The 14,851-nt window shown below is 39.7% G+C and overlaps 1 protein-coding gene across 1 annotated transcript in view; it reads right to left on the reverse strand.

Moving 5' to 3' along the window:
- Positions 1-14,851, reverse strand: part of MRPS9 (mitochondrial ribosomal protein S9) — a 65,872-nt gene that overhangs the window by 14,050 nt on the left and 36,971 nt on the right. Inside the window, exon 5 of the mRNA XM_047852910.1 lies at positions 7,104-7,183. Coding sequence (XP_047708866.1) covers positions 7,104-7,183 — 80 coding nt within the window. The remainder of the gene's footprint in view (positions 1-7,103; positions 7,184-14,851) is intronic.

A 14,851-nucleotide genomic window follows, 5' to 3' on the forward strand; every position in this document is an offset into this window, starting at 1 on the left:
TCTCGCAAGAATTATGGCGAAGCCTCATTTGACTGTGCTGTGGGTGCTTTTAACTCACTTTAAAAGGCTAAGATACTGGGTTGTGACCCCAGCTGGATGCCACCATATCAGAATCATTTCTGTGCAACTGTTTCTAGAAAGTAATTCTCAAGTGCTCTGAACAGGTCAAATAAAGGAACAGGTAAACCAAAGGAAGAAACAACAACCTACAAAACGAATCCTGCCCCACTTGTACGCAGCAGAACAGACACGGTGCCGAGAGCACCTCACCGTGCACCTGGCACGAACCCGTGAGCAGGCAGGACATCAGCCACGCTGCCGCACCTCGGCGTCTGGGAAAGGGATGGCGCCAGTCTCTCTGGTCTGCTCCAGAGTCTGGAGATTCTGAGAATATGTAAGTCAGACACGTTGTATCTTTCAAACACAGCTAAAAAAATTGTCCAAGAGAACACCAACAATAGTAATAACGATGCCCTCCCCTGCTGGTAAGGCTCTTTTGTTATTTTCTGTAATAACTAAGGCAATAATAATAATAATAGGCCTGCCTCATAGTCAAATTTTTTTTTTTAAGTTTTTATTTATTTTTGAGACAGAGAGAGACAGAGCATGAACGGGGAAGGGGCAGAGAGAGAGGGAGACACAGAATCAGAAGCAGGCTCCAGGCTCTGAGCCATCAGCCCAGAGCCCGACACGGGGCTCGAACTCACGGACGGCGAGATCGTGACCTGAGCTGAAGTCGGACGCCCAACCCACTGAGCCACCCAGGCGCCCCCTCATAGTCAAATTTCAAGTCAGTGTGTAGGCTGCTAAAGTCACCACCATTTTCCAGTGACTCTGGGCCAATTTTTAGGCCCATACTCTTCTTCCCATTTTTTTTTCACTATACTATTATTACCTTCCAGGGTTATATTTAGCTCCATAATAATTTGTTAAATAGTCCAAGTGAAATAATCAGAAAAAAAGTGTGTAATATGAAAAAAACACCCATGAAAAGTACATGCCACATTTCAAACACAGTACATTCTATTCATTTAGGGCAGATGCTTATACTTTGATGGTTGTAACCCATCGATTTACACGATTCTCATTACACCACCCCATATACTTCTTCAAACAGGAAAACACACGTCAAGTACTTAGCACAGTGCTTGACCTGTAGTAACGGTCAAGAAGTGACAGCGGGGGGCCGGGGGGCGGGGGGAGGTGTGGCATTCAAGAGTCTAACAATTGAAACAGTTTTACCGGTGTACCATTTCTATTTATTCTTTCTCTTCTCTATATTATAAAACCGCTCTTGAGATTCTATCTTGGTTAGTTAGAGACAACAGCTCTCTGGAAAGTAGATTGTATAGCTTCAACTCCCTGAAGAGATGTGTACTAACGTGTATCTAAAAATCCCTGAGGGTATAAAACATGCCAGGAACTGTCAACATCACAGATTATCACTGGTAGCTTCTGGTATATTGTTAAGTTTCCACTTAATTTTTAAAGGACACTAGAGAATCAGAGTGACCCCACCTACACTAAGTTTATATACTGTATTTAATAGTATAATTTTCAAATATGACAGGAATAACCCAGATGTGAAATGCTGAATCATTAATCACAGCTATGATTAATATTTCATAAAATCAAAGCAAGCCTATCCACCCCTCGTGTCATCAGATTTCCATAATGTATGAGTCAAATTTAGAAGGTGCCTAATTTGAAAATACCAGATGCTCAGGTTGCAGAAAAAGGATACTTAAACCAAGCCCTCCCCGAGCATAAGCAATATGATTTTTAGTATCCTTCTAAAATCTGTTTTGGCTGTATTAATCATGTAGAAATTCCAATTTTAGGCAAGGTAAACAAATAAAAATTTCTTGTGGGGGTGGTATAGGAAGTCAACTGTATTTTGATACCCAAAACATACAATAATAAACTAATAGTAATTACCGTCTTAGATACTAGTTAAATAACAGAAAAGTAACCGACTTAAAATATGTTGTTTAAGAAAAAACCCACAGAGAATTCAATTCCCTAGCTAGCAATCTTCTCAATTTTTTGGCTACTGGCATATACAAAATGAAATGAAACAAACATAATATATAATTCATTTGTCACAGTTACCGCTATTTACCTAATATTCCAGGTGACATACTACCCTAGACCCTTGCTATCACTCTGTTAACACAATAGAGCTACAGAGTCTTAAAAGAGCATGCAGAGATAATGTCAGCACCAATCCGGAGCTTTTTAAAAATCAGCACTTGGCATAGTTTTAAAGGAGTTCTTTCATAATACCTCACTGTGAGGAGGATCACGATTTTAACTCCATTTTTAAAGATAAGGACACTATATCAAAAATTTTAAATATTCACCACAGGGTTACAAAGAAGATGTAAACGACGTGAGAATTTTGTCATACTAAGTCCCCAGGACTTTGGCTTATTGGGAGTCTGGAATCTTCACATAATGAAGCCGCATGCTTCTGAGGCTGCTGTTCTTGCGCTTTATGAACACAGAAGGTTACTGAAGTCATTTAAAATAAACCAGAGAATTTCTAAATAAGTCAGCCTTCCTTCAAAAGGCAAATGAATCCCATTTATGCATAAGTTATCAGGATTAGAATTACTTGGTTTTCTTTCAAATTTTAACCTTTTGTTTTTTTTTCACTTCAGCAGAATAGTTTAAATACATAATGATCTACTTATTCCTTAGTTTCATACTTTTTTGGGTACAAATTCCCTATGTGGCCATGTAATTCCTTCAATTTATAGAAATACTTTGAAAATCATCCATTGTTTACTGCAAACTAGTCCTGAACGTGAGGTTTCTATAAGATGCGTAATTCCCAGAGCCGTTTTTAGAGATGCACAATCGTATCTTAAAAATTGGGGTGAGGGGGCTCCTGTCAAAGTTCAGCAAATGCCTAATGTATCTGACACCTGTTTGCAACATCAGTGCCACCTTTCCCAAGTACTGGTCTCATGGGGCGTTAACAGGTGTTGTGGGTAGGAAGGGTTCCGTGACCCATTGTTTGAGCAGTAGTGGGTCACTGCAACAGGTTTCTTTCCCGAAGGACTTTATCGTGCTGCAGCGTAGCTCCTTGTTAGAGCTCCCCAGGGTGCAATACGCAGCACTGCCAAACTCACTCAGTTTCAGAACCTTTCTCATGACGAATAGTTGATAAACTTGTGTTTCTCAGCAACCACTTTGGGAAAGGCTGCAGTAGACACGTCTGGACTTAACGAATCATCTTTACAGAGGGTTCCCACTTCAGAGTCAAATAATCACCTCCCGTAATGAAATTTAAATAGTTTTCAACTCACTTTTAGTGAGCGAACTTAAAATTTTTCAAAAGCGTGTGTCTGCATTAACGAGTGACCCGGAATTCACATTTCCCTACAATTAAAGGCCCTGCCCAAACTCGACCATGACTGTCCAGGCTGCAGGTGCAGTTGTCTTGCACATGGGTCCAGCCTTCTTTGCCACCAGCACGGTCGGCCTGGCCAGGCTCCGGCTGCTGTGGACAAGGGGTACGTAGCCCCGGCAGGCTGGCCGACCCAAAGGCAGACCGCCCTTCTGGCCCGTCCCTTAACTATGTACACGTGGTCCTCCTCATCTAGCCCTCGGCTACTCCCAGCTCAGTCGGTCCACGGTACAGCATTTTCTTTTCTGCACAAACACGTGTATTCTCTTTAAAAACTCTTCCCTTTCCTTTACACTTGGGCTTGGCTGTTTCAGGAAAGTTCTCTCATTCTCCCTTTGCTTCCTCCTGCCGCGGCTGAAACCCTAAACTGAAACTCTAAATCATGTCTGAAAAGTATACAAGTGCTACTCGTCACATGGCTATTAAGGAAATGGAAAGCCATCCATTTTGGGTGAAAAAAGACAGATGAGCCAGTGCCAAGCAAGCGTGGAGCTCCCTTTTCAGTACTCAACCATCCTTGGAGAAACTCCCTGAGTGTCTTATTTCTTCTTCCTTAAACCACTTTTTACTGCTTAAGACACGACCTGTTTGTACTGTTCTATACTTTTTACATTACATAGGTACACCTTATTCACTACTGGGTAAAGGAAGTGTTTTTTTTTTTTATTGACTTCCCCAGGAACCTGAGGACATACATTGTCTCCGTAGGAAAAAGGGAGTTCCAACGAAGGGGGTAACATCCTTTAGAACGTAAAACACATCTACGAAGTCTGAGACTGCCACGGATCGGCACGTTTCCTCCACTTTACGCTTTCCTATCATGCTTCACTTCTGGGAACAATAAATTGCTTTCTTCTCGTCCTCATCTTCCCTCAAAATCCTCCCGCTTCTCCACAAAGCCCGGATGGACTAATGATAGGCCAGTGGGAGACAGTGTTCACTAAAGCATTATATGTTCTCCCTCACCGTAAGCCACACCAGGACTCTCTCGTATTAGCCGCTGTAAGGTAATAGATAAGCTCCATACACATAACAAACGGCGACCAAATACTCAAAAGAGGAACCGGCATTATTACAGACGATAAAAAGGTTAACTGATGTCAGAAAGGTCTCCTGGCAGAACTGCATACAGGATCTAGATCTGTGGGGGGTTTTTTTGAGTTCTGTTTCTGCTTTGTTTTGACTGCCATGCCTCACACAATTACAGTTGGCCAAGGATGAAAACCGAGACCGGCTCAGGGTCTTTTTACCTGGTCACGTGGTAAGAAGTTACACCAAAGGGACACGGTAACAACGACGATACATTTCCGAAGTGTTTAGTGCCTGCCTCGGTCTCTGGGGGCCAAGTCCTTGCTGCGTGGGACAGCAGCACGGGGCTCGCTCTCCCACAGAATGGAACACCATCCACCCCCCTCCAAGAGAAGGCAGAACAAAGGAGCCGGCAAACACACGAAGCGGCTTCAAGTTGGAACCTTTTACTTTATACCCAGTGCGGCCTTCCCCCACAGAACCACTTCTGTAAAGTGGCCAGTCAGTGAGTATTCATTCAGTCACGTACTGTTTCAAAGCAACAAAGGGTATCTGGCATGATCTGGAAAACGAGGCTGGTAGGACTGCAGTTGTGAATTCATAATAAAACTGGCCACACATGACGCTGAAGTGACTGGCGTATGTTTAGGAAAGCATTTATCCTTTCTTACCTACAGAAGTTCACCTTAAAATCCCATTCGAGAAAGTTTGGGAGATACAAGGTTTTACTAATTATCTGAACTAAACGCTCAAGTTAAGCCCGAAGATCTGTGATTCGCGGGTGTAAGCGAGGCCCCACGCTGCGAGGGGAGTCAAAACCCCCGACGAAATAAACCGGACCGAAACTACTGAATTTAACTGACACAGAAAAAGCCCAAAGAACTCTGCTCTCTGCGACACAAACTGTATTACTCAAAAAGAAAAACAACAACAACAAAAAAAAAACAAGCAAAAAAACACGTTTATTAATGTAATTCGACCTTTGAGTCAGACTATGGTAGTGTTTCATCTACGGAGAAACCGACCGGTTTCTGGAGCGGTACCTTTCCAAAACACACACGGCAGCCAAAATAAAAGTTGGGCCTCTTTTGCAATGTGTAATTTCTTCATTATGATGGAATGCAACAAAATATCTTGCCCTTGGGTCGCTCAGTTTCAGCCCAAACAAATGCAAATGGCTTGTCAGATGACAGCTGTTTGATAAGGCTCCTCTACAAGACCTGCATGCTTTACTTTTTTCCGTGAAACTTGGGATGAAAGGCAGAAGGCAGGAAGAGAATTAATGTAGCATACAGTCTAAAGGCAATGCTACAACCGTGATTAAGTAGAAAAGTTAAAAGGCACAGATTTTCCACAGCTTCGCTGCGTGCAACCCATCCGTGTAACAAGTTGACAGGCCGAGCGCGTCAGCTCCATCATCCCCTCCGACAGCTAAAATGCGGCACCGCATCCCTTTTCAGAGAAAATTTGCGTCTGCACCATGAAGCGTTGTACATTATTTCTTAGCACTGCAGGGGGCTCAAGTCCATATGGAACCTTCACAAATATTACCACAGATCAAACCAGCGGCGTTGGGAGGCAGATTTGACATACCTATTTAAATGAACAGCAGGGGTCCTCGGGCAGCCTCGGGCGGCACGGAGGAGCTCGGCGGAGCGCCAGCCGCGGCTCCATTACTCAGCAAAGACACCCTCTACATTTATCATTCATTTCATTTCTGCCAGGGCAAGAAGCTCATTTGCCCAAGGTCAACAAAGAGCGAAAAGAAGGTTTTCTTTTTTTTTTCTTTTTCCCCAAGAAATAAATGTACCTGACAAGGGGGGATTTTTGTCCTGTGGGTTTGTGGCGCACAAATAAACACCGGGGCGTCCTGAAACAGCAGAGTGAATGTGTGCCTGGGAGTCAAGCAACCTGAAATCTGACGGGAGACGGGGAAAGCCCGGTGAATGTTTTCGCAACTTTTAAAAATCACAAAATGAAGAAAATAAAACTTGACATCGTGTTCTTATGGTGAACGGGTTCTGCTGTTGAAAACTGGATATTAGCATCCAGGCCTTTCATTCGTGGTACCCTAGGGACTTCCCAAATCTGCCATCAGACACCTCTAGCTCTGAAACAAAATAAAAGCGGGTCCCAGTACACTTGAATGCGGTTGCAAGTCAAAGTGTAATAAAATCATTTCTTAGGTCTTGTGGAGTCACAAATTCTAGATTCCTACACTGCCTTCGCTTCTGAAAAGCAAAAATTATGTATGAATAAACAAAAAGCACAGACAACAATTGGACTCTCTCCCACGGTAAAGGCCTTACAGCCCCTGACAGCAGCATATACTTGTCCCCTTCCCTGCTTCGCCCTTTACCTTCGACGCACACGCGGGCCTTATTACTGAGCTGAGCACCTATCCCCTAAAATGATCTTAATTTGGAAGTAACAGCCTTTGAAGGTCAAACCGCCCTGATATAAATTCTGTGATGTTTACCATTAGCAAAAATGAATTAATAAAATATAAAGCTTTTCAACACACTGCCTTACCTCTAGACGTCTTAGTTTTAGTTCAATATGAAACATACAAGGTAAGTTCTGAAGCTGACTAATCTCTGATATAATTAGTCACTTACCTTACGGTTCATATTATTAATCATAAATGTCATATACTTACGTGCATTAGTGAATAATACGACTGTTTGCCAGTATAGAAGAGAAAATGAAATGGACGGCCATCTTCTCCCCACTGGATTGCTAATGAAAAGCCAGATGGAAAAAAAATAAACAAAAATAAAAATATACACAGAGAGAGCCCAAAGAGCTGTATTTAACTGAAGGTAAGACAGGTCTGTAATTCCGATTAACTTTTAAAATAACAAAACAGCATTAATATATAGTATTTTAATACGTAGTTCAGCATGTTTAACTTGTAAATATTCAGGATATTTAAAATTCCATATTCATTAACATAAAACAACGTTTATATCTGGTAACATATTCCTATATATTTCACCATGAGAATTTCTAGAACTTGTTTTAAATAAACACATATACAATAGCCCAAATCTTGTTAGAACAAAAACATTTAAGTTTGGCTGTAAATACAGTACGCCCCCATATTCCTTAAAAGGAAAACGGATAAAATCAATGACATCGTACATTCAGGACGTTAGGAAAAAGCACACTATAACAAAGGAAAACCCTAAATGGATTTTTCCATGCCACATTATTTGTTCCAACTCTGTGGTGACATACCTCTGAGAGTTTAAACGTCTAAAACAGAAGGGGCCCCTGAAGGTGTTATGTGTAATTCCTTTTGAAATACAGATGGTCATTCACATCTAATAAACACCAAATAAACTGAGGAATGGAGTCACTGCACTACATAAACCAAACCTAACTCCACATCCTTTGCCCTTATTTCTACTGAGTTGTTTCTTGGTTAACCATTTGTGGGAACACCAATATGTTAAAGGTACACTCCTTTGTCCACTACATAAGTTGAAAACTCTTTTCTCCCAATCTGTCACCCACCTTTTAATTTGGTTTACAGGTCTTTCATAACCAGTAAGTTTAAAATGTATATATATGTGTGTGTGTCTACAGCATGTGTATATATAGCATGTGTGAAACATAGCACGTGTGACACAGTCACTTCCTCCATGGCACCATTTCTTGACTGTTTTTCACTATCACCTCTACTAAGAAGCCTTGTTAGACATTTCCCGCTCTAAATGCCTCTGTCTCCATGAAATTTCAATACCACAAATACACCGCATATTTGCTGATGTACATGGTGGCCCTCTGGAGGGCCATAAACATTGTAACAGCTCAGACTTTTCTCACCTCCTATGCACCCTTTTATGCCACCTCAGGGACAACATCACTCCTATTGAGCGAGCATGCTTCAAGACTGGCTTCCTAAAAACTATTTTCCTATATTTTCTTCTGGAATTTTTATTTTTTTCATGTGCAGAAATTTCACCTCTATGAAATTTGTGTTCGTGAGGCAGAAATCCAAGTTATTACTTTGTCCAGCGAAGAGTCATTATCCCATTACTCTTCTGATACTATGCTTTGTTGAAATACCACCTGTACAAGAAGTAGGATATTTCTGTCTTCTGAGGATAGCTGACATTACACATAGGCCACTTTAAGTGAACATACATAAAATGAAGACCAAAATTTCTAATAAATTATGAAGGAAAGTCTTGATAGGGATTTCAGCTTGAAAAAGAAAACCAAATTCTTATTTGCCAATGGCTATGGATGAATTAAATACTTCTCCCACATCATTTTCATAGACTTCATGAAATCCTGCATATCTTCCAAGATTTAGAACTTTACTCTGCAATCCGTTTTCACTGTATCGTTAAAGCATTCAAGTCAGAATGTGCCCTAGAAAGATAAAACTCATGGCTGCAGATATGACTCTACTGTAAAACTTGGAGGGGTTTCTGAATTGGGTCTCATTTCATGAGTGTGAGTGCGTGAGTATGTATGTGCGTGCATGTATATATATTTGATTTCATGAGATTTCATTCAATCTAAAGATGTTCCAGATTTTAAGATGCCCTATCCTGTATGTTCTATAAAGAGAGAAGGAAAAAAAGCTGATCATCATAGTTTACGTTAATTGTAAAATGAGTCCCGTTGTCAAAGATCTTAAAATTGAAAAACTGTCTTAGAATTCACATCAACAAGCATGCTGACGCTGAGTCCTCTAATCTGGTCCACTGGTCTGTCTGTCGGAATACTGCACCACTACCCCACATGATTCAAAGAAGCCTTTGCTGCCTTTTGATAGCTGGTAGGGTAAGTTTCCTTCATCATTCTTATTTCTTTTTAAACACTTCTCGCTGCTTCTTGCACATTTACTCTTTCAAATAAAGTTTCTGAGTTTCCCCCAAAAGTCCTACCAGGACTCTGATGAAAATTAGGCTAATTAATACCTTGAAAAGAAGCAACCTTGCAATCTTTCCTTACAGGAACATGAAGTCTTTCTTCCCAGCTATTCAGATTTTCAATTATGATCTTGAAGCTGCATAATTTTCAACATAAATCTCTTGCATGTTTTTGTTAACTTGTGTCTGTGTTTAAGTTTTTGTTGTTCTGGACACTGCCCCCTCCCTCATTTAACTATGTTTTCTATAAAATTAACTTTACACAATATACTCTCCTTTCACTATTTTCTTAGACTTTTTGGTTTAGAATATTTCACAGCAACAGTGAGAGGAAGGTAGAGATTTCCCATATACTATCTTTGCCCCCACCTATGCATAGCCACCTTCATTATAAACACCCCCCCCCCCCCCCCTAGTGTGGTATTCTTGTTACAAGTGAACGTACTCTGTCTGGCCATAGTTTACATTAGGTTCATTCTTGGTGTTGTATACTCAGTGGGGTCTGGATCCACCAGTATAATATCATAGAGTAGTTTCAATGCCCTAAAAATCCTCTGTGCTCCACATACTCTCCTCAATCCCCGGCAACCACTGACCTTTTCATGGTCTCCATAGTTCAGCCTTTTCCAGAATGTCCTATACTTAGAATCATACGGTAGGTAGCCTTTTCAGTCTGGCTTCTTTCACTCAGTAATTTGCATTTAAGTCTCCTCAAGGCTTGACAGCACCTTTCTTTTCAAAAGTGCTGAATAATATTCCGTTGTCTGTACCTACCACAGTTTAATTATCCATACACACACCAAAGGACATCTCGGTTACTTCCGAGTTTGGGCAATTACAAATGAAGCTGCTTTAAACATCTGTGTGCAGGTTTTTGTGTGGTCTTAAGTTTTCAAGCCCTCTGGATAAATACCGAAGAATACAAGTGCTGGGATCACAGGGGAAGAGGATGCTTAATTTTGTAAGAACCTGCCAAACTATATCTTTCAGGGTGGCTGTCCCATTTTTGCATTTCCACCAGCGAAGAATGAGAGCTCCTGCTGCTCAACATCCTTGGCATAATTTGATAATGTCAGTGTTCGGGTTTTGGCCATTCTAAAAGGTGTGTAGTGGTATCTTAGGGTTGCTTTAATTTGCATTTCGCTGATGCGAAGCATCTTTTTATATGCTTATTTGCCACACATAGATCTTCTGTGGTATCTACTAAGAACTTAGGCTCATATTTAAATTGGGTCATCAACAGTAAGAAATTACTGTTGAGTTGAAGAGTTCTCTGTGTATTTTAGGTAACTGTCCTTTATCAGATAGGTCTTTTCCAAATATTTTCTACAACCTCTTTGTGGCTTTTCATTCTCTTGACAGTGTCTTTCTCACAGCAATTTTAATTTTAATGGAATCCAGCTTATCCTTTGGTGTTGTATATAAAAAGCCATGGCCAAACCCAAGGTCTTCTAGGATATTAATTACTGATTCAATTTTCTTAACTGACATAGGCCTATTCAAAGTGTCTACTTCCGGAGTAAGTTTTGGCAGATTGTATTTTTCAAGGAATCGGTCCGTTTCACATAGGTATGGAGCTGTTCATAGTATTCCTTGATTATCCTTTGAATGTCCTGGTATCTGTAGTGGTATCCTCTCTTTCAGTTGTGGTATTTGTAATCTGTATCCTCGCTCCTTTCTTTTAGTTAGCCTGATTAGAGGCTCATCGATTTTACCGATAACATAAAACGGATGTATACAATCTATGATCAAAGAACCAGCTTTTGTTGATTTTCTCCACTGATTTCCTGTGTTCAACTTCAATGACTCCTGCTGTAATTTTTATCATTCTTTTTCCTTTACTTACTTTGGATTTAATTTGCTCTTTGTCTAGTTTCCTAGGATGGAAACTTAGATAAGTGATTTTAGATCTTCTTTTCTAACATATGCATTCGATGCTATAAATTTCCCTCTGAACATTTCTTTTACTCACTCCTCTCATACAGATTAAATATTAGAATTCTCTTGCCAGAGGCAAGGTTAAAGTTTACAGCTCTGGACTCTCTCAGTATATGTATGTATGTGTGTGTGTATACACACACACACACACACACACACACACACACACATACACACACCTACTGAAATAGAACTGTCTGCATGGTTTTTTTTAAAAACATGAGTGCTATTAAGCTGTATTTACCCTACATATTTGCTATAGACTCTTTGTCTTCCCCTGCCCCCCCAAATTCATGTTGGAACCTAATCCTCAATGTGCTGGTATTTCAGTGTGGGGCTTTGGGGAGGTAATCAGGTCATAAGGGCAAAGCCCTCATAAATAGAATGAGGAGTGCCCTCACAGAAAGAACCCCAGAAATCCCTAGTCCTTTCACCATGTGAGGACATAGGGAAAGACAGTGGTCTATGAACCAGGAAGCAGGCCTTCACTAGACTGAGATTTTGGATTTCCCAGCTTCTAGAACTGGGAGAAATAAATTTCTGTGATTTGTAAGCCACCTGGTATGTGGTAGCCTGAATGGACTACGACAATACTACAGCATTTTCACTTGCTTTTCTCACCCAACAGTGTGTCTTATCTATACTAACACAACTAGAACTACCTCTCTCGATCATCAGCATATTACTCCACAGTAGGATTCTCTGACAGTTTAGTTAGCTATCCTAAATTGGTGAACATTTAGATTGTTTCTAGTTTTTTGCCGACACGTAATACTTACAGCTTCCAATCTGATAAGGGATAATGGTTTCTTCTCATTGTTTTATAGAGCATGGTTTCTGATCTGATAGTTTCCTATGTTTACTGGTTGCTTGTATTTTCATTAATGAATCGCCTATTTTTCTCTTAAGCTGTTTTTAACTTTAAGAGTACTTATTCTAGATAACAGACCTCTGTCTTGTTTCAAATTTTCTCTAGTTTGTTGCTTTTTTTTTTTTTTTAAGCTTATTTATTTTGAGGGGGTGGGGAGGAGCAAAAAGAGAGGAAGAGAGAGGATCCCAAGCAGGCTCCATGCTGTCAGGGCAGAACCTGATGTGGGGCTCGATCTAATAAACCACGAGGTCATGACCTGAGCCCAAATCAAGAGTCTGACACTTAACTGAGCCACCTAGGCACTCTAGTTGCTTTTTAAATTTATAGTGTCTTTTTTCCAATTCAGAAGTTATGAATTTTAAAATAGTTTATTGATCTCTCTCCTTTGCTTTTCTTGTGACTTACTGGTATAATCTTACCCATTATTTGAGAGTTGTATGTTTATCCTTCAACTAGCCACTTTAATTCTATTCTAGAATCTAAATCTCTTAATTCATAATGAACTTTTTAAGTCTTGACCCAATTCTGTCATCTTATGGATACAATTTTTTTTTTAATTCCGTTGAGTGGATTAAGAAATAGGACACTTCTGTCCACAGAAATGCAGACACCTATTTCCATCTATTTTTTAAAGACTGCTACAAAGTTAAAACAGAAAATGAGAATAATCCAAATGTTCAGCTCAAGAAATTTTGTGTCTATGATCCCTCTTTGAAGAATCTACTAGAAAATGAACTCCATTCAACCAAGAGATGACAAAGGAAACTGTAGCAAAAGGAGTTATGGGCAGCTTTTAATAATTTAATTATAGATGTAAGATTAGAACAAAGATGAGTAAGAGGTATACAGAATAAAATGTTACCCAAACCAAAGGCAAAACAGAAGGAAAGGGTGAAATGCAACACTCTAAACTGAATTAAGTATCCTCAAACAAGCATTTGGGTTTACTGGAACATACCCTGAATCAAATCTTCGAAACATGGGATCATAATGGACAAAAAACTAAAAGAAATGAAACAACTTAATCAGAGAAGAAACAGAAGAAAAAGCTAAAATCATCAGAAATGTAGGGGCACCTGGGTGGCTCAGTTGGTTGAGCGTCCGACTTCGGCTTGGGTCATGATCTCACAGCTTGTGAGTTCAAGCCCTGTGTCAGGCTCTGTGCTGACAGCTCGGAGCCTGGAGCCTGCTTCGGATTCTGTGTCTCCCTCTCTCTCTCTGCCCCTAACCCACTCACATCCTGTCTCTGTCTCTCTCAAAAAATAAATAAAAATTAAAAAAAAAATTTTAAATCATCAGAAATGTAGACTGACTTATACGTTACTCAAAGAAGAATTAGATTAAAATATAATAAAGGACATTGGGGGAAAAAGTAGAAAAACAATCAAGAAAATGAAAATGAGACAAAGGAAGAAGAGGAGTCAGACAGACAGACCACGACTGATGTGGGAAGCAACCAAAGAAGGAATAACATTTATATAATTGGAGACCCAAAGGACAAAAAGAAAAAATGGAACAGAACTAACATCTATAAAACTTTCTGGATGTAAAGGACCTGAATCTACATACTGAAAGAGCTCATCAGCAGCACAGTAAGCTAACCTTTACCAGTCAATTCAATGACATACTTTCATAAAGTTACTAAACAAAGATAAGGAATCTCTAGGACCACCAGGGGAAGAGGTTAAATGACTCCTAAGGAAAGATAACTAGACTTATATGAGACTTCTCAAGAACAACAGCCAAAGCAAAGCAACAACAGAGCAGCACTTTCAAGAAACTCAAGAAAAGAAAGCGTGAACCAAAGATTTTTCCCTCCAGCCTCGCTGTCCTTAAGTATCAAGGCTATAGGAAAACAATTTAAACACATAAGAGGTCTAAAATTTTTGTATCTATGAGCCCTCTTTGAAGAATCGACTAGAAAACGAACTCCTTTCAATCAAGAGATGACAAAGGAAACTTTAGCAAAAGGAGTTATGGGCAGCCTTTAATAATTTAATTATAGATGGAAGATTAGAATAAAGATGAGTAAGAAGTATACAGAAGAAAAATATTTAAAAAAGTAGAATACACACAGACACATGTTTTTGTATGTGTACACACAGACATGAATTTATTTGTAATGTTGCAATTCGGTGTTTTTAAAACAGCTCCTGTCCACCAAAATACATACAGGCAGAGAAAAAAAAAAATCGCAATTTATTTGTTACCAATGAGACCATCATGTTACTTATTAGATCATCCTTACGCTCCATTCCATACTGGTTTGTGTGGTTTTGACCACCTCGTCATCAACTGGCAGGATGCTCATATCATCTCTGCATGCTTAGCATTTCATCCTTCACCGATTTGGGGCATGTTTTTGTAACGGAGTATCATTTTCAAAAATTAGAATAATTGATAATTTGAATGTTTCCAATATTCAGATATTTAAATAAGGATATTCTACTGTAAATCTAATGTAGTCCCTCTCTCTCTCTCTCTCTCTCTCTCTCTCTCTCTCTCTCCCCCCCCCCTCCCCAGCTCATGCATGCACACATTCCTTCTCTGTCTCAAAATAAACATTAAAAAAAACCCAAAATGCTGAATTTTGTTAAATTACCTTTTTTTCATCTATGAAAATGTTTTTTCCCCTGACTCAAATAACACATTAATAAATTCCTAATATTAAGCCATCCTTATATTCCTGGGGATAAAAAGGTTCTGGCA

This window comes from Prionailurus viverrinus, chromosome A3 (assembly GCF_022837055.1).
Source record: "Prionailurus viverrinus isolate Anna chromosome A3, UM_Priviv_1.0, whole genome shotgun sequence".
In the NCBI taxonomy this organism is placed as follows: domain Eukaryota; kingdom Metazoa; phylum Chordata; class Mammalia; order Carnivora; family Felidae; genus Prionailurus; species Prionailurus viverrinus.